Here is a 27,733-nt window from a genome sequence, read left to right as displayed (position 1 = left end):
GGAGAACGCATCATTTTATTGTTGCTTTGTACGTTCAGCATATTGTATGCGGCAGAGGTACAACGTGTTGATAACAGAACAACAAAATAAGGAACATCGGCGGCTTTCAGCACCACGGAAACGTGTAACAACTCTCGGAAAATCGTTCGATAACCGTGTGAATTATTGACCGTAGTTTTCATGACGTCACTCGGGGAACATGTGACTATGAGGACATACGACGGCGTCGTCACGTGACTGAACTCTACATTCACTGCGACGTCTTGCGACACAGCAGTCATCTATCGTAACATAGTTCAGCTAGTTACTCGCATGGCTAGCGACGAACGGTATCCTTTGCGCGGCTCTCTCCTCTCTCCCCTCTCCTCTCTCTCCTCTCTGGTCTCGCGGCCTTGCTCTCACTAATACACTACTCCCTCAGTCCATGCTGGGTTGAAAGACATAGTCAACACACCACTTAAAATCCATATTATGCACGCACACGCACGTCGAGTTTGTGTCCACTACGGTAGTTTTGCCGCTTAGAAGCAGCACCACTGAGCTTTTTTTTGGACTCATTCGCTGACCTTCCGATGACCTTCCGGTCACTTTTCACCACGCTAACTCGACCTTTGATTCTAATTCGTGACTTCTATCGCCTCCGTCACAGCGACCACTTTGCCGATTCCGCTTTTCCGCATTTTTCCACCGCCGCGCCGCCTCCGCCTTTCCGCCCCGCCCCCGCTTTCGCCTCCTCCTCCGCCTGTGACTGGAGGCGGCGGGCGGAGAACGGCGGGCGGAGAACGGCGCGGTGCGGTGCCGGCCGGTCAGGTCGGCCGGCCGGTCGGCCGGCCCGCATAGCGCCGCATGGCACCGGCTAGCCGGGAAATGGGTCAGCTGGTGTTCCACTTCAGAGGTCACCGGGCGGCGCGCCGGCGCGGCGGAGGCCGGGGGTGACGGCAATTACCCGCCGCCACCGGTGACTGTGACGTCGTGCCGCCGCGCGCCACGGTTGACTCTGCTGCGCCACGGTCGGCGCCGTGCGCTACATAGGAAGTACGAGTACTATGCACAGTCCCAGAGCCGTTAGCTCCTGTGTCGGAGTTGGCTGGCGGTTGAGACGGGTCGGGTCGGCTCTGACCCGGTCGTCACGGGTGTGTTGTGGTCCACCGTGACGCTGTGGGTGTCACGGTCCACCCTCACGTGCCGGTCGGGGTCGACATTGGCCACGCGCCGGCGGCCGGTTGGCGAGGTAGATCTCGTGTGCTGGGAGCCACTGGCTGCGGTGGCGGAATCTGAGGAATGCGTCGACCCGCCCGCTCCGTTCGCGCTGCTTTGCGCTCCTCCGGGCGCGTGGCGACGGCCTCGCGGTGTGCGCCGGCCGCAGTAACACGCGTCCGGGGTGTTCTCTTCGATCCAGTCGAGGTAGTTGACGACTCGAGTGTAGACGCCGGGCAGACCGGGCCGGCCGCAGCCCTGGCCCCAACTGACGATACCTGACGGGGAGGGCGTAGGGGGTCAGGGTGCTAATGTAGAGGGAGGTGTGAGGAGCAAACTCACAGTTCAGGGTGTGGAGGGTCATGAAACCTGGATGATTAATTGAGGGTATTTCCGACCTATGCCATTCTACGCTTTCAACCAGAAAGGTGCCATGTAGCTTACATTGCTACTAATTACGGGGCTGGTAATCTACGAGTTCATAATTATCGACTGAGCTCATTGCTCTTGTCTTTAGCAACACCTAAATTAACTGTTACGTAATAGTTACAAGCCGTAATAATCGTCGCAGCATCGTTCATTACCACCTTCACAGCCATTTAAACTATTGCTGACAGGAAATTATGTTTGCATGAACAGTTATTAGCACTTCGCTTCCACAGTACGTGAGGTGTATGGATTATGCGGTGTTCTTGGCTGAATACATTCGTAACGCTCTCCGCGTAGCACCTCTAATGCGGCATTTACTTTTAAATTTCAGCATTTGAAACTTACCGATAAGATCTGTCTTTCCGTCTTTGGACTGCCATAGCATTGGTCCTCCGCTGTCTCCCTGCAAAACAAAAACAAACCACGCGCGTTATCAGTCCGTACAACTGCTATTTCTACGCCTAAGCGCATCATGCACCGCTAATACAGCTCCTGTGTGTCAGAGAAACTCTCACGCACAGAAACGGCACGACACGAATGGGCTTCTCACACGCACCACGGCCGAGCTACGCCCTGAATCTACTCACGCACTTACACGGCTCGTTTATAAACGCGTTCACACGAAACGGTACGCGCTTTGGGAACGCGTTCCGGGAGTTTGCGGTTCACATGGAGCTCAAAATGCACGTGCACGATTCATGTGCGCGCTCCGTGCGTGTGACTGTGCACTTACCCGTGCACGTGCCCTGAGGCGCTCGTGCACTGGGTGCGAGCGTGCCGCCGAAAAAGCGTCCCACTTTTCGGTCAATTGTTGTCGATTGGTCGCGTGTCCGTGGTTGTTTCTCTTGGTCTCGCTCGTAGCTGTGCGTGACTGTGGTGTTTGCTTGGGTGGCGGCGATGGATTTAGAAGTTGTGGGTACCTACGCTGAAACGCGAGGGGCTGTGGATTTTTTTCGGGATCCACTCATACAGAGTTTTAGACTTTTGGTTGAAAGGCGTCTTTAGGTTAGGCGATGATCAGTGTATAATTGAGTCTCAGGGTAATTTGAATGTTCATTGAGAAGCTCGTTAGTATCAAAACAACTATTTGAAGTTGGAAATAGGTGTTTTGACTTTTTTGCGTGTTTAGAATATCCATAGGTGCCTTGTTTTACTAGCCGAAGAAACGTCTGTTCCTATTAAAATTACCTACGTATAGCAGGCTTCTATAATGCAAGCATTGTACCTCGCTTGAATGCCCAACAGGGAAAAGGAGAGTTTCACGTGTGTTTCCAGCTGACGACTACATACATCGGCACTGTAAATTGTCAATCTAAGTATTCGCCATCCATGACAAAGTGATCCTCATTACCGGCTTTGTTATGCCAATACATTTGGAATAAGAAATTCATTTCAAGCGCGCACATGATTTACCATTTTCTTCAAACTTCTTTTCTTCCAGTGGTGCATCAGACAGAAGCTATAATCGTAAGCGACTTCAACATATTACGCAATCTTCAAGCTGCTATCACTCATGAACCATATTTTCCACGCCTAATGATTTAACGACAACCTTCACATCAACATACCAATTAGCAAATTAATCACTTCAGCGAGATCTCACGCGACCACTGCCGCCAGTTGGCAGCTCGTCGCGAAGCGCCCGTTCATTCAGGCTCTTTCGTTCCGTGGGACAAGCTCCAGTTGAGGGGAGCACGTCTGACCGCCAAAACCGCCCGGGGGCATCTGCAGCCGTCACCAGTGTCGGCAGCGACGCGAATTAAGTTTCACTTTTGTCGTTTTCCGTGGGAAATGTGCCGCACCGCTTGTCGCGGGGTAGAAAGTGACACCGTCTGCCGGCGATGTATCTATCAGGGGTGTGGTGGGGCTAGTCTAGATGTCTGTCGATGTGGTTTTTGGTGCATTTGTTTGTTGTATTCTGTACAATGTACATCTGAGGCCAGTTTTACCAACAGAAAAATAGCAGCCCGGCGCAATTTTTCTGTCAAAAACCAGCCGACGAGTTTCACCAACCAGGCGAAAAAATATCCGCCGGCGTGAAAAAATATCAGCCAGAAAAATAGCCAATGAGTTTCACCAACGGCAAATGCGGCATTAATGGAGTGTTATTTTGCGCCATTATTTGTAGAAAAACAGCCCAAAAAATAGACGGGCGACCCCGTCTATTTTTTTGATGTCGTGTTGGAACAATTGGCCTCATTTGTTACTAATTATCGTGATTTGCGCTTCCCAGTTGATATAATAATTTAGTATCATTCATGGCCAATTTGTAAAGCATCTGGGCTTCAAGATTAGAAGAGGAATACTGATGATATTGCGTAAAGAAAGAGCCTTTGTCACCAGGCAGGACCAAAAGGAACCAACAAGACTGGTGTTTGGTGTTGTGGTGTTAGTTTTTTCGTTTTATATTATCTTTTTGCTACAAGCACCCAACAGAAAGATGATAGCGCATTAACTAGTGGTCAGCTTACAAGTTCATTGCTCGCACGGAAGTGGAAAATAATGATGGAAGGTCATTTTTGAAAATTGAAGGTGCTTGAAGAAATGCTGGAAGGAGAGGCAGAGAGGGCAGGCTCATTGGACTCAAGATTTTAAATAAATATGTCACTGTTTTCACATATTCAGCTACATTTGACATTGCAAGGCACCAGCTACTGATACTACTACTTTTGGGTGGAACTTACTTGAGCTGTGCAGAATAGGGAAGGTGCATTGACATTGCTAAGACCAAAATGGCAAGATTTTCAAGATAAATGACAATAAATTTAAAAAAAAAAGAAATTGAATAGCATGAAAGAAATGTATAAAGGCTTGTTTTTGAAGCAAAACGTGCAAAGTTTGCGTGGTTGCGAACCTGAACAAACTTGCTGAATGCTGTCATAAGATTGTGCCACTGAACTCAGCAAGTCATGCTGCCAATATTGAAGGAAAAGAAAATAATAGTAATGTAAAATGTAAATGAATCCATAACTGTTGTGTGTGCACTTTGCTGATATTGAATGCATGTATATCTTGCATGCATGAGTCATGCAGGGTGTTAAAACTGGCTGTAAGTATTGTGAGTTAGTTTTGCTAAATTGTTGAGGCACCAGGCAGATTGCGGCCGAAATGTTATTTGTTCACCTCAGCGCTGAAATTTCTGCACACAGAGTTTTCAGCTCATGCGCTGAAATGTTCATGCAGCCCGTCCGTTACCATTACACTGGTCATGTTGACAGTGACAAGGATTTTTTCCCAGTCTCATGTTGAAATACAATAATAATTCACTTAGCTTGATTTTAGCTTATGTTTTTCATGCCAGTTCCTAGAATAAAGCAGCCAATATTTTCTGTCATGTGAGAAATAAAATGACAATATGCACAATTGCGGGCTGTGGCATGTTGTGAAGTTTTCCCTTGTTTATTGCTGAGGTTTTTCCAGTCTCTGCTGCAAAAACGGTGGTGAATCCACCGTCGTCCGACGGTTTCGATGACGCCAATCATCGGCGAGTGTTGCTGTGATGGCCGACCTGACTGAGCGCACAGCGGCAGCTGCCGTCGCCAATAACGACAGTGAGGACACCTCCGAGTCGGACGGAGACGCCGCCGCGGACGACTTCACCGTGCTGGACGAGGTGGAGCGCTCGAGCCGACAGGCCGTGCACCGCGTGCGCTGCCCGACTGGCTGGCGCACCCGCAGCCGATTGGCGACCGGCGGCCGGCGCCGGCCAATCTGCCGGCGCTCTGCCCCGAGCTGCGCGCCCGGCTGGCCGCCGAGGGCATCGAACAGGTGTTCTTGGTGCAGGTGACGGTGCTGCCCGAGCTGCTGGCGGCCGCAGAGTCGCCGCTGCCACCGGCCGACCTCTGCGTCTCGGCGCCGGCCGGCCGCGGTTAGACGCTGGCGTTCGTGCTGCCGCTGGTGCAGGCGCGGCGCCGCGGTGCGCCGGCCGCCGGGTGCGTGCGCTAGCTGTGCTACCCATACAGGCGCTGCCCGCTCAGGTGCCCGCCGTGTTCCGCCAGTACGACGCCGACACGCCGCTCTGCGTCCGGCTGCTGGGTGGAGACACAGTGGCACGAGGGGGGCACCAACTGGTGGCGGTGGGGCCGCGCGGCCCGGTCTCCCTGGCTGATCGTGGTGAGCACTCCCGGCTGGCTGATGGATCACATAACCAGCGCCGAGGGCTTCTCGCTAGCGCACCTGCGCTACCTGGTGATCGACGAAGCCGACCGGGTGATCGAGATGGCCGAGACGGGCTGACTGAAAGCGGTGGAGCGGGTGGCGGCGGCCACGGCCCGCCGCCCTGCATCGCCGGCCGGCTGACGGCCGCCGCCGTCTGCGCGCCTCACCTGCCGCTGCAGAAGCTGCCGTTCTTGGCCACCCTGTCACAGAACCCGGAGGCCGGAGAAGCTGGAGCGAATGTCGCTGTTCCAGCCGCGACTGCTGGTGGCCGGCAGGCGGCACGGCGGCCGCCGCCGTCGCATTCGTCCGGTCAGTTCGTCGGCAGGTTCACCACGCCGGCCGAGCTGAGCGAGTCGTTCAACGTGGTGGCGCCGCAGCCGCTGAAGCCGCTGCTGATGCACAATTTGCTCCGACAGCCCGACTGGCGGCGCTCGCTCGTGTTGGTCAACTGGAACGAGGCGGCGCACCAGCTGGAGCTACCGCTGTCGGTGCTGGGCGCGCGCGAGGCCGAGTTCCCTGGGGCAGTGCCGGCGGGCCAGCGGCGGCGCGCGCTAGCTGAGATGGCCGCGCTGGTGTGCTCGAGGCTATGGCGCGCGGTATTGACGTGGACGCCGTGGACGCGGTCGTGTCGTACGACATCTCGGCGCTGTTGAAGGCACACTGCGTGCGTCGGACGGCGCGCGTCAGCCGGGCCGGCCAGGCGGTCACGCTAATGTTTGAGCGGCAGCGCAGCCATTTCCAGCGGCTGATGGCGCAGGCGGGCAAGGCGGACGGCCGGGTGCGGGAGACGCCGGTGCCGCTGTACGAGCTGCGCCAGTACGAGGCGACCTACGTCAGTGGATTTCCACACTAGCTTCTAGTTGATGGCTTTTTTCACCTTTTTATGCTCATCGCTCATGATTTATTTACATTTTAGAAATATTACAATGAATAGGTTGTCATCAGCTTAGAAAAGTTAAAGTAAGTAAGGCGTTTTTAGTTGCATAATGTATATTTGTTCATGAACACGGTTTTAACGTGTCATAACTCCCAAATACTTCGATATTAGAGCCGAGTTTTGCAAACCAGTCGAAAGGCTTAGAGCGATCATTAGGTTGGGGCGTAGCCGGACGGCTCGACTGGGCGTGGAAGCCGGCGAAAAGGTGGTCACCACGCGATCATCATGTAAAGCGGTCTCCGTCGGACGATTGTGTCCGTGCGCAACGAATGATCTCGGCACACGTGGATGAGTTCGGCAGGACTCTCCACTGAGCGGTACTGGGCGCAGTCGAACGACGGTCGACGAAGCTAGCGCAGGTATTGTTACGAGCCGGACCAGTGTAGCGGGGCCGGAGCTTATATTGTTTGCTGTGTGGCGTTCCTTCGTCTTGACCGGGCCCGGCAAACGGGGCCTGCATATCAGCTGAAACCACCTAGCCGGGCAGCATGACCTCCACCTCGCCGAAGTGGGGCGAACGACCGCCCTCAGCCCTGCAATGACCGCGGTGCAGTTAATCTGGGTAGGTATCTTCCTGAGGTAAGACACTCGCCTTGGCACAAGGCTTTATATAGGCCTTGGCGAATCCTTAGCCCTCGGTCCTAGAAGTAGGTGTAATGCAGTGCGCGCGAAGCCGCCTCGCAGCACCGCAGTTCACTCGCTCGGCAGCGGAACTGTCCGTCCAGCTTCAGGTGGCGCCTCTGGGAACAATATTTGCCGCTTCTTCCCCACTCTTTCCACATCTAGGAAAGAGGTGCGACTCCCGGATCCGTCGGGAGCGGGTCCCATCTATCATAGTCCCCACCTCATAAAAGGTGGGAGTGGGGGTCCATACATTGCGTGCACGTTCGACACGATGATTTTCTACAAGGTGCAAATAAAAGCAGACAAAAAGGTAAATTGCTACTTGAAAGTATTGTAAAAATGAAATATAATAGGCTGACAGGAAAAAAGATCCACTTAAACGCACGCTTCCTATCGTCACCTTCATAAATGACGTAGGTTTACAATTTGGTGGTCTTGTATTGGCAAGTTATTATGATCTATTTTGCGGTTACAACTATTAAAAATATATATAATGTTTTCCAATAATAATATTGCAAAGTATTTGTGCTATTTGCATTAAAAAACGCGCTTAAATTTAATTAAAACATGTTTTAAATCATTTATCAATCTCCTTGACCATTATCGATATAAAAATATCAGCTGACTGCCGGCGACAAATATTTCCGGCCGAAGTCGGCTGGAATTTTTTTGTTGGTGAAACTCGTGGCTGTGTGGCGGCTATTTTTTCGGCTGGATATTTTATTTCGGCGGCCGGCTGGTATTTTTTTTGGTAAAACTGGCCTCAGTATCTGATTTCTGACATGACTGTAACGCACATGCCACACTATAAAACCACTTGAAAGTTGAAGTTTCTGAATATTTTAGTGCGAAATAGAAACGATTTGAAAGAGGTGAACTTAAAAGCGGCGATTGTTTTCGAGTGTCGAGTGTTTTGGAGTGGTTTCAAGCTTTGCAGTGGTTGGCAGCACACCAATGCTACCAATTTTTTATGCATGTGTTATTTGTAAGAAAGCTGGTCTAGCTGACTTTTTTGTTCCAAGAACTACAAGAGCAACTAGAAACCGCATACATGACCCGTTCAGCACTTAACTATCCGATGAAGCACTCCAACACCCTTGGGACTAACCTGACAGGCGTCGATCTTTCCCTGCGTGTAGCCGGCGCAGAGCATGTTGTTGGTGATTTCTTCCGGATCATACTTTAGGCTCCGACACTCGGCGTTGCTGAAGACGGGCAGCAGCACCTCCTGCAGCAGGTTGGCCGTGTTGCCGCCCTCGGAGGTCCGACCCCATCCGACCACTGTCACCTTCTCGCCGGTGTAGTTGTAACCTGGGAGTGGGAGAGACCATCGGTTAGTGACGCTGAGTGGGGGACGATTTAGGGCTTAATCAGAGGAGGCTATAGTCTTTACTCATTTTAAGGCCTGTGTTGTGTTTAGAACTTGTTTTAAAAGCTAGTAAGAGAAGGATTTTTTTTTTTTAGTTGCCTGAAGGATTTCAAATATAGTATTTTATAAAACTGTCAACATATTACCTTTTATCTATTCGGCATCTTAAATTCCTCTCTTTAGGGCCCAAAGCTAGTTATATAAACGCTAGGTATCCTAGAAATTACACATGGAGAAGTAACCTGAGGGGCACCATGAGCAGCTTGGCTTGTAGGTAGGCTGCTGCACATGCAACCCGCGAACGTTACGATAATGTCACAAATGATGTATGGCGTTCAGTCCAGTGAAAGATCTGCTCAGGTATGCGATTGCATTTGCATTTGTTGCGCCACATTCGAGCTGATTTTGTTTCGACGAGCACGTGCATCCTGATTCTGACGCCTTGGGATGCGGTTTCTCTATCAGTTTCTCTTGGCGAGATTGGTCAACAAGAGCTGCATAGTGCATACTCTTACGAGGTATGCTTACTGAGTGAATATCAGGCATGTGCAAAGCGATGCTCATTTGTTGCATTAATCAAACTAGTTTTTTTGGGGTGGGGGTGCGAAAATGTTTTGCGTCAAAGTAAACCATCATCCTCACCTGGTTTGGGCAGACAGACAGGCCTCATAATGCGGCTAAAATCCACCGGGTCCTTCATGCGTATCACGGCGATGTCGTTGTTGAACGTTTTGGCGTCAAACTCGGGATGTTTCAGCCACCAGAGCACCTTCGTTTTGAGTGTGATGGCCTCGAAGGGCAGATTCCGGTCGTGCTCCCCCAGCGTGACCTCGACCCGATGGTGGTTCAGCCTGTTGTGGATAGAAACACGCCATGTTCGTACATATGTACAATATTGATTACGAAACACGTTTTGGTAGAAAGATGTGCTTAAATGAATGTGGATGAATGCTATGGTTGAAATACATGCGAGTTTGAATGAAATTGAATTAAAAATAAAATTAGCATTTTATTCGAAGATAAAATCAAACATAAACCCTAGCCTGCTGATAGCCAATGAAGTTCTCTCTCCTTTTAAAATCTGGTGCTCAACACGTTTCATACATTCGCTAGCAAATGAGATTGTCATTCAATGTCCTATTCGGATAAAGGGAATGGTACTGAAACGAGGCACCATTTACACTCATAAATGACCAACGATGTTCATTGATCTGCGACTGTCGTGTGATGGTCCTCCGATTTCGAAGCATCCATTCTCACTTTCACGGCATTTACAGATGGCCCGCACCGTGGCGTGACAACGGTTCCGCTCGGAAGTATATTTCTAGCCGTGGTATCCGACGCGACACGTCACGTGAGAGCTACACCGTGATTTAGACATTTCTGCTGATACGGTTGAGCTAGCGTAGTAAACGGAAGTTAGCAAGTGCCAAGTCATGCTAGAGAAGAGTGGCTAGCGTTCCGTAAGCTTTAGTTTCGACAAGAGACGAAATGGAGCGGACTAATAGCACTAGCGTAGCATGTTTGATGGCTGGTATCCAAGTCATGAGTTGTCATTTTTCATGGCTGAAATGTGGTTGTCATGTTGAACCTTATGTTTAACGGCCTTAAATACATTTCTTCTTCTAAAGAGTGGTTTTCATTTTTACTTTGTCGACGAGAGCTAGGAGTAGGCTGAGCCAAGTGGTCTTCCTTTTGATAATCCCTGAACTCTGGTGTTTTTGTTTAATAAATCTTTAGCGGACTTAGTAAGTGCTTTTCTGTCACCATTGTAGAATACATTTGCCACATTTCATCCATCAAATCCGCTCAAATATTTTACTTAAAGCCGAGAAATCACGAGTGACCATGAAACAGATGTTTCATCAGTACCTGCCGAACACCTGAACGCAGCCGACACCAGATGACTGTGTGTCTCACAGCGTTCGGAGAAACTCGCTGCCTTTGGGAGCGTGACGACGGAACGATTTTAATGACGTCACGGGAGCATACACCGGTCACACGGCGCACCGCACGCACAGTGGGGCTGAGTGCGTGACGCAAGTGGGGATATTGTTCTACGACCGAGAAACGGAGAGAGGAATGGAGAGAGAAGAGATATATAGAAAAGAAATGTGACTGGATAAATGAGAGAATGAATGAAAAGTAACTGTTGTACATGTATTTAATGAATGAATGAATGAATGAATGAATGAATGAATGAATGAATGAATGAATGAATGAATGAATGAATGAATGAATGTGTGAATGAATGGATGGATGGATGGATGTATGGATGAATGGAAGGATGGATGGATGGATGGATGGATGGATGGATGGATGGATGAATGAATGAAACATTATGAGATACGAAAGAAATAAACACGACAATATTTTGAACCGTGATTTCGATTATGTAAGATTCGCCCAGTTGAGCGGCAGCCAGGTGAAAGAGTCGAAGTAAATCGGAGAGGTGGCCAGTAAAAAAAAAACAATAAAAAAAACAGTGGGCCCCAGCTTTTTAAGTAATGATATGTTTGAAGTTTCTTGTCCTGATTTATTAAGGGGCATGCAGCTACCTTGGAAAAGCACTAAATCACACAGTGGGCCATTCTCATACACATACGCACCCGTTGATGCAGTGCGCGGCGGTGAGCACGTATCGGTCGTTGATGAGAGTGCCCCCGCAGTAGAAGCGGCCCCGGTAGGTGAGTGCCACCGTCCACGGGTACTCGTTGATCCGTGAGGGCCGGCCGCCCACCACCCGAGTGCTGCGGTTCGGTACCCCACACGCTGCGGGAGGCGCACAGTGGGACTGGTGAGCGTACACCGGGGAACATAGATACACAGGGAGTGACCTTCTATTGAAAACGCTTATTGGGGTTATTGACACTTGGAAGTGTATCGGTATATTATATTTTATGCATCCTGCTATGCAATTGTCAAAGTGTCAAAATTTGGGACGTACTTACAAGTTACCGATTAAAAAGGTTTTACATTTAAGTCGTTGTGACAGGTATGTAATACCTACAATAAACACGGCTCGAATATTAAATGAGTAAGAGTAGCAGGTAGATCAGAATATGTTGTCATATAAGTGGTGTTGATTGGAAGATAAATTGCTGCACAATAGTATACACGGCCACTGGTTTCACAGGTAATAACAGGACATAAGTTATATGTATTAGTGTTAATGTAGCTCAGTAGATAGCCTTTGTACAGCCTTATGTACATCTACATTAGCAAAACGATTATATGCAGTACAATACAGTAAAAGCTGAAGCTTCGTGCGTTTCCACCTTTTTGCATTTGCGGTGCTCTTGTTAACTGGTATTGCTGCCTTTGTACACAACTTGGCTAAAACATCAATGTACAAATACGGATGTGAAGCACAAAGGTCAGGGAACGGCTTTCGATCCAAGCACGAATGAGAGCACCTTAAAGAGCTGCTTTCAATGTTGATTTGGGTTCTCACGCTATTAAGAGTATATTTCAAGAGTTAACTGCTTGTATTAAGGAGTCATTTACCAAAAAGCTAAAGCTACCTTCTATCCCACAGCTGCTACATATTTACATGCGCACATACACTGTAGATAGGTTGTTGGTAGGCGAAAAGAGAGAGAGAGAGAGAGAGAGAGAGAGAGAGAGAGAGAGAGAGAGAGAGAGAGAGAGAGAGAGAGAGAGAGAGAGAGAGAGAGAGAGAGAGAGAGAGAGAGAGAGAGAGAGAGAGAGAGAGAGAGAGAGAGAGAGAGAGAGAGAGAGAGAGAGAGAGAGAGAGAGAGAGAGAGAGAGAGAGAGAGGAGAGAGAGAGAGAGAGAGAGAGAGAGAGAGAGAGAGAGAGAGAGAGAGAGAGAGAGAGAGAGAGAGAGAGAGAGAGGGAGAGAGAGAGAGAGAGAGAGAGAGAGAGAGAGAGAGAGAGAGAGAGAGAGAGAGAGAGAGAGAGAGAGAGAGAGAGAGAGAGAGAGAGAGAGAGAGAGAGAGAGAGAGAGAGAGAGAGAGAGAGAGAGAGAGAGAGAGAGAGAAACACAAAGCAAATGTTAACGTCACGTTTGATCACGTTACTACCGAGATGTACGACCTAGACAGACCAACTCAATAAGGGAGTGGTCAATAGTTGAACAGGAGAGCTGCAACCCAAATGCACACTTTATTGAGTGACGTTGAAAGCGGGCAGAGCTGCAAGACTAATGCAAACATCCTATTGGTATTGGCTTGTAAAATTGTGGGTCGTGCAAGTAGTTTACTGTGTTGATGACCTGAATCTGTCATTGTGAGATGACGTTGATCTGCCGTTGTGATGCTTAGACTAAGAAAAAAGAGGTAATGTGATGACGTAAGACGGATCTACGTCTTTTTTATGATACTTCCATAAACATTTAGTTATTTTGTTTGCAGCGATGTCTACTTTCAAATAAGGGGCATCTTGTTTTCGATATGTTTCGAAATGCAGCCTACTTATTTTACCTGCAAACCCATTTTTGCATTCTTCTTCGCACCGTTTTTCTTTGGACGCCTCGGTTGTGTTGGTTGTGGTGACGGGGGTCGTTGCGTTTTCTGCGCTTTCTGTTGGTTTGGCGGGCCCAAATATTGCTTGCAGATCATCAAATAGTCCCTTTTGAATCACTCCGGCCTGTAAGGAGTGATATTTCAGCTCTCCTCGTTCCGGGATCTTCAGTGGTCACGGTAAGCAGTAAGCACGTCTTTTGATTGGTCGATGTCGGATGACGTCAGAGTCGTAGGGTGTCGTTGAGTCGCTAAAAGTACACCGTCTGTTTTTAAAGAGAGCCGTGGTTAGTCTTGTCTGACAAAAGTCATAGTTCTTGGGCTTGATCTATTTCTTTGGAATTTGTTAATGTCGAAGCACGGAGTCTGTTTTTGACATCCGTCGTAAAAGCGTCTTTATCTTGTTTGTGTTGTTTGCGTTGTTTGTATTGTTGTGCGTATGAAGCATGCTGCGTAAATTCTTGCCTCGTGGTAAGGCCTCCAAGGTAATATCTTGCGTAGTGAATCGTTTTGCCTTTTTAGCATTCCTCTTTAAGCCGAATTGATCCGTCTTGTAAGGATTGCTTACCAAGTTATACTGGCTGGATTACTATATACGTGAAGTAAAAATGATTGTGTTTAACCCTCGCCCGTAAACGGTATTTTGCCACCTTCGCCCATGCAGGGGGGGGGGGTTGGTGCGACCCCCCTGGCGTTTGAAAACGGAGCGTCGTAGAGCTTAGCGGAAAAGACCAACGGATTGCGCTCAACGGGATCTCGCGATTGGTGGTATATTTTTTGGTCCTAGGTCAACATTTGACCTACTTATGACCGGTCAAAGGTCAAATTTTCGGAAAAATCTAACTTTTTCAGATTTCCGCGCCGATTGCGGCAAAACGGTAAGAGATATCGACTTGAAACCTTCACTATCGTGATCCTTGATCAATTCTCTATCGTTTGGTGTGTATTTCGATGTCATAACTCTAAAAATGATGCGTTGGGAGCATCGGAAGTCTGCAAGGTCATTTGTGCATTGGGTCACGTCAGGCGTGTGACGTCACTGACCTGACCCTGACCCAAAATGAACTACAAGAAACAACTGACGATGCCTGAAATGGATAGCAAATTCGAATTCAGGGCATCAAAATACCCCGAAAAGGCATACAAGTGCAAGAAGTCATTACAGGTCATCCGAGGTCACTGACCTGACCTTGACCTTTAGTAACCTTGAAAAGGTCAACGGACATTGTGCCAATGTCAAATCAGCCAGTTATGATTCTAAAACAATCCATCAGTGTGTCAGGTCAGTCGGCATTTATACCATTGTGAAGCAATCTCCAATTTAGCGTAAATCTGGCCGGAGGTTGTTCCCTTTATGACGTCATAACTCCGTGACCTGACATGACCTTGACAATTTTTATTTTACCAAAAGTTGCGCAAAGGATGCCCCAAAGAGTACTGAAAATTTGAGCAGGTTATCTGAAACGGTTCGGCGTGTAGCTAAGAAAAACCTCATGGGGGGGGGGGGTTGCACCAACCCCCCCCCTACATGGGCGAGGGTTAAAACAGTGTACCACATTTGGATCAAGCATACCAACAATCGCGCGCAATAGTACAACATATAGCAGATACACTAAATGCAAGTGAATATATGACACAAGTGTACCATTGTAAAGGGCATACATCTTCTGTGCATTGCCTACCATCCTGTATGTAGGTACGCCAATATCATTTTATCAGCCTCTGAGCTATTTATTCCACTGGCTAATACCTAATCGACAGTGTCTTGGATGTGGGAAGACATCCCCATATTGTCCATACGTCCATTCCCACAGGGCTTTGCTAGTGCTCGTTTCATGGTCTCCGTTGAAGGTACCGGCCATTAGTGTTTGTATGATATGCTTCGTTGCAGTCTCCCAGAATCTACCAGCATCCTGTCCCATCTGGGTGCTTTCTTTGCAGTAGTTTTATGATCCTTTAACAGTGTTGATTACCCCTTGGGAAGTGCACTGTTGTGTTATTTGGAGGCATCAATAATTTTTTTTTTTCATTGTGTTGTGCCGTTTTTAAATTTGTGGTATGATCATCAAAGCCAACTCCCAGTCTTGTTTCAAATCACTTGGTGAGCATTTCCTTTAATTGATGATGATATTGACTATGTACAAATTTTGTCGGTGACATCGATGATTATGCATTCACTAGTGAGTGCAATTTGCACTCTGCACAGGAGAAAATACGCTTACGCCATGCTATAAAATCGCCAGTGGACATTAACGCGTTTTCTAATATGCAAAATACGATTTGCAGCCGGTAGAAACATTCATCATCAGTCATCACCCTCCTCATTTCATAAATATTTTTGCAGGCAACACAGGAAGGATTGAATTAGGCAGTAGTGAAAAATACATCAGCTAATTTTCACTGAGCCAGTAATCAGTATAGGACCTGCACCGCACAGTACCTACACAATTTCGAATTCTCTTGTGGCGCACGGGAGAATGGTAACTGTCTCATGAGGACACATTCCTTCCGAAGGTTAAATTACCAATGGAACGGAAGCCATTCGCTACCGGGGCGGGCGGCACGCCCAAGTCGGAACGCTGATCCAGACAATGCCAGAGAAAGTACAGACGGTGGTACCAACATGCCCCGGGCACGTCTCAGCCCGTGATTGTCTCACCGCGTGGCAAGCTGAAGCGTCACACCGCTCTGAACGCCACCATACGCCAGGAATAGTTCCTTGCGCCAGAAGCGTCTTTGCGCGCCGCTACTGTATTTACGAGCCATGAACAAATCGTCGCTTCCCGCGCTACCGTTTCTAAGATAGTCGTTGGCCGTTCTAGAGTCAAGGTCTATTCTGAGCTCTCCGGCAATGATGGTGATGATTTTTGGTCACTTTCACTGAATGGCCTGCCGTCTGGAGAGTGGCTCGACCTTGCTCGCAGTCATGTCTCGCAGAAACGGAAGGTGAAGGGCCCTTCGACTCCCTCTCTCCCCCCCCCCCCCCACGGCGCCCCGCCCGCCGGGAAATAAGCTAACTATCCTGGGAGGAAGTGGCTGTTTCCCAGTTACAACATGTGCCGTGTTCTCAGCGTGAGAGAGACGACCGGGTTTCGTCAGGGTCGGACAGTGGGCGACTTTTATCGGCCCCGGTAACAGGTGGTGGTGACATGATGTGAGGTGGTTTGCTAGCTTGCTGGCAGACAGTGTGTTGGCGTATCTCAGGCAGCTTTTGATAAATTGTAATAAATCCTTACATTATATAATTTTACGAAATTAAGGTTCTTTGTCACTTGGGAGGCGTAACCAACAAAAACGTGTGTTTTGTTGCTAGGAAACTGGGAACCTTGAAACTACCAACATCTAGCAGGATATATGTTACCTTTAAAACGTTTCCGTAGTCTCGTCCTCGTGTAGAACAAGTGTGCCAGTGTTGTGGTACAGCACGCAATTGAAAACAGACTTTTACACGACCACTAACTGTCCAGCGAAGACCACCAAACCCCTGAACGGACAAAAACATCCCGAGACGATCGCTTTCCACTGTTTACAGCTGCGGTGTCGTGATGTTCCGTGTCATGATCATTACGGTGAGCACAAACGTGACATTGCATTAGGGCGTGAAGAGAGACCCACAGGGGAAATAGAAACACGTCCATTGCTCAACTCAGCTTACAGGTGAGTGCGTGAGATTTTACGAGCTATTAGCTGCTCTGATGGTTCCTCTCAGATCTGAGGATTTGTTCCGCTAGGTGTCTTGCAACGTACGACGAGGTGTGACAACTGTCCTTTCTTTTCTCTGAGCGTGCTCTCATTGGTGATGGAGGGCTAGATATTGTGCAGAGTTGCCCTCAGTGTTATGTCATAGTGACATCGGGGAAGATCGTTCATATAGCTGGTGGAACGTGACGGTCAACTGTGCATTCATTCGTGAGAGAAATCAGCAACAGGAGGGAGGGAATGGCCAGATAGGTTTTCAGCTTTCCTTAGTTGCAGCAGTCATCCTACGGGATGGAGCGATAAAATCGACCGAAGATTCTAATCTAAAGCATCTTATGCAACGGTACGCGTTTTTTAATGTATTTATTTTGTGTGGGGATGGGAGGTATGTTTGATATTTCTCTGTCCCAGAAAACTTATTTTGAAATGTCAAAAAAAAAAACAAGTGGTAAGTGCATCCGTAATGTGTATGTAGACATATGTGTGTGAATATTTCGGCGTCGATGAGACTCGAACCTGGCTCAGTCGTTGCCCGTCTTTTCACGTCCATGGGTCCTACTCACCGCAGTTGCAGCGTTTGGGCGGCTCGTAGCGCCTCTCACCGAAGAGAGTGTCCCAGCCCATAGCTGCCTGGAAGGCCGGGCCAGGTCGGGCGTCAGGTCAGGTCAGGTCGGGTCAGGTCAGGTCCGGAGTGTCGCGGTCGTCGGGGCCAACACGCGGTCACAGCATATACACAGCAGCGATGGCAGCGGTGGCATGCAGCGATGGCAAATAATGAGGCAGCAATTTACAACAGTTAGCGCGATTTTATGAGCTGCAGCAGTTCCTACACATGAGCAGTACCAATGGTTTACACCAAGCAGTTGTCTTTTATGACTGGTAATTATATACAGATTTACATATATGCGTTGTTAGTAGCTTACTACATTGCAGTCGACACAACAATGATGTGCATTAGCATTAACGTAAAGATATCCATGATTCTAACAAGAAAATGGTGCAAATATTTATATCAAAGCTACCTGGAACTTGCATGCATTACATAACAGCGGGTAGTGCTAAATGGCACTAAATCAAAATGGAGAAATGTGCTAAGTGGGGTTCCACAGGGATCCGTCCTGGGACCATTGCTTTTCTTAATTTTTGTTAACTCTATCGAAACTGTCGTGAATAGTGATGTGCTGAAATTTGCTGACGATCTTAAAATATTTAGGGTTATAGGGGACGATGAGGATCATAATGAGCTCCAATCAGATCTTGATAGGCTCGTAAAATGGTCAGAGCAGTGGCAAATGAAGTTTAATTTTAAAAAGTGCAAGGTCATGCATATTGGTAGAGAACATTATGACACTTCATACACAATGGGGGGACAAACATTATGTAATATAGACAGTGAAAAGGACTTGGGCGTGATTATTAATAAGAAGCTTTCTTCAACTGAACAAGTACAAGCAGCCAGAAAAAAGGCCCTTCGGATGCTTGGAGCAATAAACAGGAATGTTTCGTACAAAAGTGCAGAGGTTTTGCTTACGCTTTATTGTGCATACGTTAGGCCTCATTTGGAATATTGCGTTCAGTCATGGTCTCCAATGCATGAAAAAGATAGCTTGCTTTTGGAAAGAGTGCAAAAAAGGGCGACAAAGATGGTAAATGGTATGAAAGATCTGCATTATGAGGATAGATTAAAATCGCTTAAGCTATTTTCTCTCAAATACAGAAGGCTTAGGGGAGACTTGATCGAGGTGTTTAAATTCGTAAATGGCCAAGCCACAGGATACCTTAAGGATATGTTTGATTTCAATTTGGAGGGCAGAAGCAGGGGCCATCAATATAAGCTTGCCATTAAACGTAGCAGGACAAAGTTAAGGCAGTCGTTTTTCAGTAGAAGAGTGGTAGGTCATTGGAACAGTTTACCAACTAGTGTAATAAGTGCAACCTCCCTCGAAACATTTAAACATAGCCTAGACAAATACTTTACAGAGCGGGATATAGTATACAGATATAGGTGGGACTAGCCAACTGATGTGTGCATGTGATCAATGTAAGATGTGCGTGAATTCATAGCAAAAATTATGCCTGGTATTAGGTTGCAATATGTCTGCAGAATGTTGTTGCGGGTGTTTGATGCTGTTCCGTTGAGCTTACATGCGAATTGTTTGGAGATGCCTTGCATGGCAGTGGACTTGTGAGACATTTGGCGATGATAGTGCGTGGCCGGGGGGGGGGGGGGGGCAGGGAAGAGTTGTGACGAAATGATTGATGAAGTGATGAAGTGGCAAAATGTTGTGTAATGTGGTGTAGGTATGCTTTATGCCTGCAATGTGTCGCTGTTTTGTGCCAACTTCACACACATAAGTTAGGGAGAAAAGCGGAAAGGTGGCACGCATTTTGACAGAGTACAGACTGTGCAAATGTGCAACCAAGTATGGGCCCCAGTGGCTCTTTGTTGTACTGCAAATTTATGTCTTTATGTCTTTATATATGCATCCATTTACATGCATTGCGTCTATAATGTGCAAAATTCAAATAGAGATGTGCCGTGTGCATTTACATGCAAATATTTCAAAGAAAAGTGCAGGGTCAAAAGTTCATTTTAGGACAAAATTGATGTCTAGCACCGATGGGATTGGCACTGCATCAGCTGGTAATAAAACAGAGAATACCCGTGCTGCATGAAATAGGTTACTCAAAAATAAGCAATAGACTTATATTGCTCGAAGTCTGAGACAAACTTTCAGACGTCAAGGGGGAGGAGGCGGTCCGCGGAGCCGTACCAAATTTCTTATGACACTTGTTTCCAAGTATTATCATGCGATTGTCGTTCAAAAATCATTTTGGGTTTCTGGTATCATTTTTAGACCAACTATGTTGAACGCTAAGATTTACTGACGCGTTTGCATCACTTTTTCTCCACTGGCCACGGTCACGTTCCGTTAGCTTTGGCAGTTGTCCAAACCGACAGCGCCGCACTTCACCACACTACACAGTACACTGTGTCAAAGCCAGTCTGTGTATTCATGGCCTTATAGAGCTGACATCCAATCCACTCGGCTTTAAACAGTGTCACTCGCCATCCCCCCTGTTACCTTGACAGGGGTGTCGAGGGTGTCTCACGGGTGTCACACATTGACACAGAGGGTGCTAATTAGGTCGTTTCTCTCGTGCTAATTAGCGGTCAGATTGGGTCGCTGCCAATCGGACCGGAACCAGCCATTCAGGGCTAGTAGTGCGAGAAAGATGACGTGTCATCCGCGACGGTAAAAGTACGAGAGCACGTGGGGAGAAGTCGGATATGCAGTCAGATCCTATCCTCTTGAGCCATCTATCCGGGTACCCAGCTATGCTATGCCATGCTAAATCAACATAGCCACTAGCCAGCCATGCCGAACTGCCCAAAATTGCAACAAAGGCAAAAACAAAAAGGCATCCTAATTTGATTCTCGCACTAGCCACGTGACCTTGTCGCTGACCTGCCGCTTGTGTGAGAGTTCCGCATAGCACTTAGTAGTTGAGATGCGGAACTTCTCAACAAGCAACCAACCAACGTCTTGGACGCTCGACAAGCCGAGTGCTACGGTTACGCTAGTAAGACACGCGAACTGAATTACAGCGTCTGAATATGAATTAGCGTGAGGTATGTGAATTACCGAGTACTTATTACGACAAATGCGAGCGAAACTAACTGAGATAAATGAGACGTTATGTGGTATAAATGACCCTCTATTTGGCATGATAAGTGCGGATGAACACTATGTTTTGCCGCTGAGCATTTCGTGGAGTAATTGTGTTCTTAACACTGATTGCAGCAGTCAGGCATCCAAAAGCCGTAAATGACATTATACTTTACTTAATGACAACAAGTAACACTCAAGAGCATTTTCTGGATCCGAGTATCATTAGAGTAGAAGATTTTGATTTTTTTCTCGTCTCAATGAGTAAAGTTGGGTTGGCTTATATTGTTTGTTATTTGATACAATCTCAAACACGCATGCCAAGGTCAGATGCATGGTGCATATTGCAGACGTGTGAATAGTTCAGGAACAGTTCAAACAGTTCGCTGATCATGAGCCAAAATGACTCGCTTTCGGCCGAGTCATATCCCTAATGAATGTCTGAATCAAGTCTGGATTAGGACGGAGAACAATCGAAAAGCCTTGCGAAAACTACCGGAAGACATTCCCACTCCCAAAGTACCTTTACTTACTACATCAACAACTGCTGTGTCAACGTTCGTATTTTTTTCAAGTCACTTGTCATCGTTATCGCACCACTTTCGCTTGGGGAAACACAAAAGATGGAGTGATAAAGGAAAGATGTCTGGATCTAGGGCCAAGTTCAGGGGTCTCAGACGAGTGTGGTGGTGCGAGGAGTTTCAAGTTCAGTGACGACCAATTCAGCATGCACTGAGCTTCCGACTTCATTAAGATAATCACACGATCTTCCGGCAATTTCAGTATTCGCCAATACACTTTTGAGCAATAATTTTTATAAATATATATGACTCACCCGAGTGAAAAACAAGTGATGTATTTAGTATGCAACATCGTTTGGAACCAGATGTCACGAAGAGCATCACAGGAACATGCGTGCCTGCCAATAGAAAAACCTTCGAGGAAAAGGCTTCCGACTGGCCTGTCACGTGTTCTGAAACAGACGGTGTCGCTTTCCACGGTTTGAGGTCGCGCTGACCGAATTCATTCATTAGTCATAGACCGAGTGCGTGTTCGAAATGAACATCTGGTGAGGCTCGTGGGAGATCCGCTCCAGGGGCTCACAATCTCAGCGGCAGAGGCTCTCAAACCTGGACGGAGGTCCGGTGCCTCAGCCGGGCCCCAGCTGGTTTTGAGTGATGATCGTTAGACAAGCGCATAGAGAATGGAAATGAAGTGGGAAGGTTTCGTTGAACCAGAAGCTTCAAACTCCTCGAACCGTTATCACAGCCGATTTCAGGAATATGATTGTCACGTGCCTATTTTTTTTTTCAGAAATGCAAAGAACTACCAATTTATACACAAGAACTCCATGGATCAATATTAAATGTGTCCTACCATTTTTATCCCTAGCCCTACTCCCTCGGTCTGCACCGCGTTCCTGTGATCTTGGCATGACGCCTTTTTCAAACGGTGAGTACAAAGGCGATGTCATTTTCGTTCACTGGTGTCTGTAGGACGTCGGAGAATAGAAACGAGATGCGAAACGTTAGTTGCAAGCTCTGAACTTCCAGGCAAGTGCTAGCTGCAAGATTATTGATCAGAGACAGGAGAGGCGATATACTCTCGACCAAGGCCCTATATACCCTCTCGACTTTACACACGAGATTCAAACCACGAGAGGTGAGAGAGACGCGACGAGCGGTGCCTCCGCGACCTGTTCCGTCTCTCCCTGACCCAAATCAGGCGCGGCAGGCTGGCCGAGAGGCCGACACACGGCCCGATCAGACATCAACTCGGCGGTCCGGGGGCGGGTATCGATCCGACAGAGAAACCCGACTGCGGACCGGATACGAGCGGTGGGAAGGTAGCAGGATATACCAGGATATACCGGGCTATGCCAGGGTATTCCACTATACTAGGATATACCAGGACCTAGCAGGATCTACCGAGGCACCAGATATTACTCAAGGATATTAGGAACTAACAGGAGTTAATGGCAGAGCTGCCATTAACTCCTGTTAGTTAATGGCAACTCTAGCTCGCTAGAGCTGCTAGAGCTATTATAGCTCTAGTTGCTAGCTCTAGCAGGAGCTACCAGGAGTTTCCTGGGCCTACACCAAGATCTACCAGCAGGTATTATGAGCTCGCAGGACCTACCAAGAGATACCAGGACCTACCGGGATATACCAAGAGCTAGTTAGCAGATAAAATCAGGAGCTACTTGTACTAACGAAGACTTCCTGGAAGGCATCAAGTCCTTCCAGGAATTATCAGGACTCCACAGCTATCAGAAGATACCAGAAGATGACGAAAACAGTGATTAACGGTGTAAAGTCAGGAGCCCCGAGCGACTCGTAACGCGGAGGACCCCGGGGTGGGTTAACCGGTGTGTCACCGGGTCAGGCACCGCCGTACCGGAGTACCGTTATGACCTTGTGAAAGGTGAGCCGACTGCGGTGGTCCCGGCGACCTCGTCCGACCTCGTATGTGACCTCTGGGCGTCAGCGGTTGTACGAGTGACTCACAATGGATGTTATAGTCAATGAACGTTATATTTCGGCGAGTCGGATGTGTTCCTTACGAAGGCAAGGCTCGATTTTACATGATAGACAAATAAACGTGGACACCAGTATCAATAACAACATGAATATAGCTTATGTGTTTTCTGTTACCGGCATCATACAGGGTGATCCAAAAAAATTGGAACCCCTAACTTAAAATGTCTTAACCCGCGCCCTGATGGGGGGGGGGGCATTTTGGCCCCCCCTGTGGTTTTTCTTAAATAGCGAGAAAACGGCGGCGCGCAGCGCCGCCAAATTTTGGGTACCTTAGCGGACATCAATTTGACACCTTCACACAAAATTTCAAGTCACAGGTCACCTCAGGTCAGGAGTTATTGAGGTCAAACTGAGGTCATGTTCGAGTAAAAATGAGCAAAAAACATGACATCTTGAAACGCTCACCAATTCTACAGTTAACAAGCAATTTTAAAGTTCTTTATGTGGTTGTGTAGAGAAAAGACGGCGCTACAAAACTGCTATCTCCGATTTTCGAAATTTTGGGATTTTGACCCCCAAAAATCAAAAAAATTGATTTTTTTAGAAAAACTCAAAATATTTCCAAAAAAATTTCGAATTTCGAAAAAAAACCGGAATATATGTGATAGTCCCTGCGCTCTTCGATATACATACCAAATTTTAGATCGATACCTCTTTTTTTGGCCAAGTTATAGCGAAAAAAACTGTTAAAAATTGATGACGTCAAATTTTTGAACTCAATTTTTAGCAATTGTAGACCTCGTAGCGCAAAAACGGAGACCACCATTGAACTCCCCGTGACGAGCTGCATCGAATCGATACCCATTTTATGCAAAAATATCAACTTTGAAATTTGACCTAATTTGACCTGACCTTGACCTGACCTTGACCTGAACTTGACCAAAACGTGACCTAAGCTGGCCCTAAAGTCTGTCTGACCCACATAATCGCATTTGTCATGTAAAATGGACCATAAAACATGCATCACACGACACTTTCATATTGTGACCCCCCAGTGACCTGACCTCTGTGACCTGACCTGGTATCAGTGACCTCAAATAGCAAAATATGTGTTTGAAGAACATTTCCCCATCGATGATTTTCAATGAAATGCATTTTACACGATTTTACAACGCATTTCTTGAAATGCCTGTAAACGGTGAAAATTCGACATTTGACCTGACCTGTGACGTCATCGGTTTGACCGAGGTCAATGAAATTGGGTCACAAGGTAGTTCCCCGTTGGGGCTATCCAACACCGTTTACCGCTTGTCGCTATGTTGCGTGGTTCTCGAGATCTGAGGGGGGGCCAAAATGCCCCCCCCCCATCAGACCGCGTTGCTCGGCAGACCCCATCTGGGCGCGGGTTAAAGTCAGAAAATTTTCACTTTATTGACAAATTGCAAGCACCATTAGAAAGAGCGTTCAATTCTCTATAAAACCACGTTGATTGAACTTAATTATTATTATAAATATTGCCCTAGACATATGACTATAAAATTTGTGTCACGAAACTCAGTGAAACGGTTTTGAACATTTTGCGCAAATCAGTGATTGATGGTTTGCTGTTCTGACCATGTCGCTTGTTGGGGGCTCATGAATAAAAATAGCTCATTCACGTGATATTGTAAGGAAAGGAAAGGCTGACGGCCTGCTGGGATCAGTTGTCCCAGAGACTGCTGGTCCGCGTGGTCGGAGCTGTCCCCAAGCGACTGCAGGCCTGCGTGACGGCCCACGGAGCTCGCCGCCGTTGAGCACATGCTGGGATGAACAGCGGAAGTCAGGACGCGTGTATCTGTTCTACTGTGTGTTTCTGTGTAAACTTTTATGAAATAAAATTTAATTTGGATGTTGTGTTATTCGCAAAAAGACAACAGATAGAGTGCTAACGGAATTCAGCGCATCGTTAACATTTGGCGATTTCGTTTCACTCAGTTTTCTGACGCTCATTCCAAAAGCTAATAGTGTGCCAATGCTTTACAACATCCATGCACCAATTTGACGTGATTTTATAGAGGATTTAATGCTCTTTCTAATGGTGTTCGCAATGTGTCAACAGAAAAAATATTTTCGGACTTATAGACATTTTAAATTAGGGGTTCCAATTTTTTTTGGGTCAGCCTGTATATAAAAATGACAATTGAAGAGCACCACACCGATTCTTTTAGAGCAAAGTGCTGCCATTTTGATGCCACTTGTCTAAAATATTTCCCAGCTACTTTTGCAAAGGGCTGTTTGGTATTGTTCCCACTATTCGTTCCTTATTTGAACAGCTTCTATGTGTGCGACCTACTGCTTAATCACATCCATTGATACATTTCCATGTTCAAATATCAGCGCGGGCCAAGGATCACAAGTCGCCGGCGACCGTCAAACAACAGTCTATGAGCTGGCCAGTTTGTTCGTTTTCTCACGTCCGGCCGGAGTCATGTGGGCGCCGTTTCCGTCTCGGTGACTATACCGGCGCACCGGCCCGGTATGTGACACAAAACTGGCGCGGCGCGCCGGCCGCCGAAACGTGTGGGTGGTGTGGACTCTAATGAGGTCATTTGTGTTATAATTAGGGTGTAAAACATGTCGCCAAGGGTCAAACAAGAGACACAATGATACAGTGGCGACTAAGTTATCTCAGGCATGAATTACGTGTGTCTGACTTTTCCGGTCTAGAAATCTTCACGGCTTGTTTTTATGGGTCTGGATCTTAGTGATATTACATCAAACGTTTTTACCCTACCTTTTTTACACTTTGACTCATGTGGCTTTCTGGCATAGTTACCTTCAGGAGGGCAGTGAAACAAGACAAAATACAGTTATAACGGACTGTCAGTGGCTCTATGTCCAATTCGGTGAGACCCGTTTGTTTTTTGTCTTCTCTGGTATTTCAAAATTTAGGGACGGAGTTTTTGCTCAAATTTGTATTCCAAAATTGGTATTTTTATGTGGTGGCAACTGACAACATATTTTTTCCACTTTGTTTGAAATGTGTTGAAATGAAGGGGAGTTTTGTCTTTTTAACTAATAGTTAGCATGCGTTAGGATGCAATTTTATGCATTTTGTACACAACCACCACCAAGCATGCAGCGAAAATACACAGCAGCATTGCACATTCGTGATTAATTTAATTGTAATACACATACGAGTATGTACATATTCTGTCTTGCATGACCCAATCAGGCTTTGTCTCTCAGACTGCATCCAGTTAGTTTTAGTGCAACTTACCTGAGTTCTATGTGAGCAAAGAACTAGCGCAGCAATCACTCCTGTTACCGCTGACGCCAAGTTTCTTAACCGCATCGTGGTGTGTTTTTGTTGGGCTTCTCTACACTTGTTCGCACGAACAGAACACACACGAGTCACACTCGCAGAAGTTGTAGTTGTAGTGTGTCACTTCTTAGGTTGATCTTGAAACCAACCGGGTCACCACGCTATCTCCTCATGATGCAAACGTCGGAATTGGATTACAGGATTGAGAGAAAGAGGAAAATGAGACGAAGGTCACTATGAGGTCAGGATGTCGGGACTTGGAAGCTATAACGAAAATCAAGCCACAACAGTTTCTGAGGCGACGATTAAGGCGAGGGTCTTCGAAATGGAGTTGATTCGTATCCAGCGAAGATTGACCTGGTGCGACGATTAAACTCCAACTCCAACAAGAAGCTTTTAAAATATCAACACAGCTTGCACACAAATGCTGATGTTATCTTCGCAGAAGACAGGTCCACAAGTCCTCAAGAGGTAGGAACACGCGAACTCCAACGCAAGCGCTACGCTAGCACTGACGGCAAGGTACACGATGATGATGACGCTGACGTTGATGGAGATGAAGCTCCTGACGAAGCTCTTGAAGAAGCTCCCGATGAAGGCGCTGACAAAGTCGATGACACCAACTCTATCGCTACCACTTTCGAATGACGCAGACTCTGACGAACACTCGTGAGTTGACGTTGGAACGAGACGCACCCCTTGCCGTTGCCGTTGACGTTGACGACGTAGCGTCTCGTGCGGCGGCTCGCGCGAGCAGCACGAGCCGTGAGTCGACCTCGACAGCGCGCGACCGACTGAGTGGGACGACCGACCGGCGCGCGGCCGTCGAAAGTGAGATGAAACAGGAGCGTCGAGGTCACTGGAGCTTGGCGTGGCCGACCAACGGGCTCGTAGGAGGCAGCGATGGATGACCGGAGGAGAAGGAGAGAGAGAGAGAGAGAGAGAGAGAGAGAGAGAGAGAGAGAGAGAGAGAGAGAGAGAGAGAGAGAGAGAGAGAGAGAGAGAGAGAGAGAGAGAGAGAGAGAGAGAGAGAGAGAGAGAGAGAGAGAGAGAGAGAGAGAGAGAGAGAGAGAGAGAGAGAGAGAGAGAGAGAGAGAGAGAGAGAGAGAGAGAGAGAGAGAGAGAGAGAGAGAGAGAGAGAGAGAGAGAGAGAGAGAGAGAGAGAGAGAGAGAGAGAGAGAGAGAGAGAGAGAGAGAGAGAGAGAGAGAGAGAGAGAGAGAGAGAGAGAGAGAGAGAGAGAGAGAGAGAGAGAGAGAGAGAGAGAGAGAGAGAGAGAGAGAGAGAGAGAGAGAGAGAGAGAGAGAGAGAGAGAGAGAGAGAGAGAGAGAGAGAGAGAGAGAGAGAGAGAGAGAGAGAGAGAGAGAGAGAGAGAGAGAGAGAGA

At 47.4% G+C, this 27,733-nt stretch overlaps 1 protein-coding gene across 1 annotated transcript; it reads right to left on the bottom strand.

Moving 5' to 3' along the window:
• LOC122369857 (trypsin-1-like) lies at window positions 1–27,146 on the bottom strand. The gene is made up of 7 exons (XM_043344931.1): window positions 26,306–27,146; window positions 17,459–17,525; window positions 11,324–11,486; window positions 9,357–9,565; window positions 8,454–8,656; window positions 1,972–2,029; window positions 1–1,475 (listed from the first exon to the last, which is right to left on the bottom strand). Exons 1-7 carry the CDS (start codon window positions 26,378–26,380, stop codon window positions 1,066–1,068), a joined length of 1,185 nt encoding a protein of 394 aa, XP_043200866.1. The 5' UTR covers window positions 26,381–27,146; the 3' UTR covers window positions 1–1,065.
• Window positions 27,147–27,733: the final 587 nt, after the last annotated feature.

The sequence above is a fragment of the Amphibalanus amphitrite genome, unplaced genomic scaffold (assembly GCF_019059575.1).
Source record: "Amphibalanus amphitrite isolate SeventyFive unplaced genomic scaffold, NRLGWU_Aamphi_draft 001079F_arrow, whole genome shotgun sequence".
Classification (NCBI taxonomy): Eukaryota; Metazoa; Arthropoda; class Thecostraca; order Balanomorpha; family Balanidae; genus Amphibalanus; species Amphibalanus amphitrite.
Note: the sequence above shows the minus strand (reverse complement) of the source record. Positions and strands in the feature narration are given on the sequence as shown.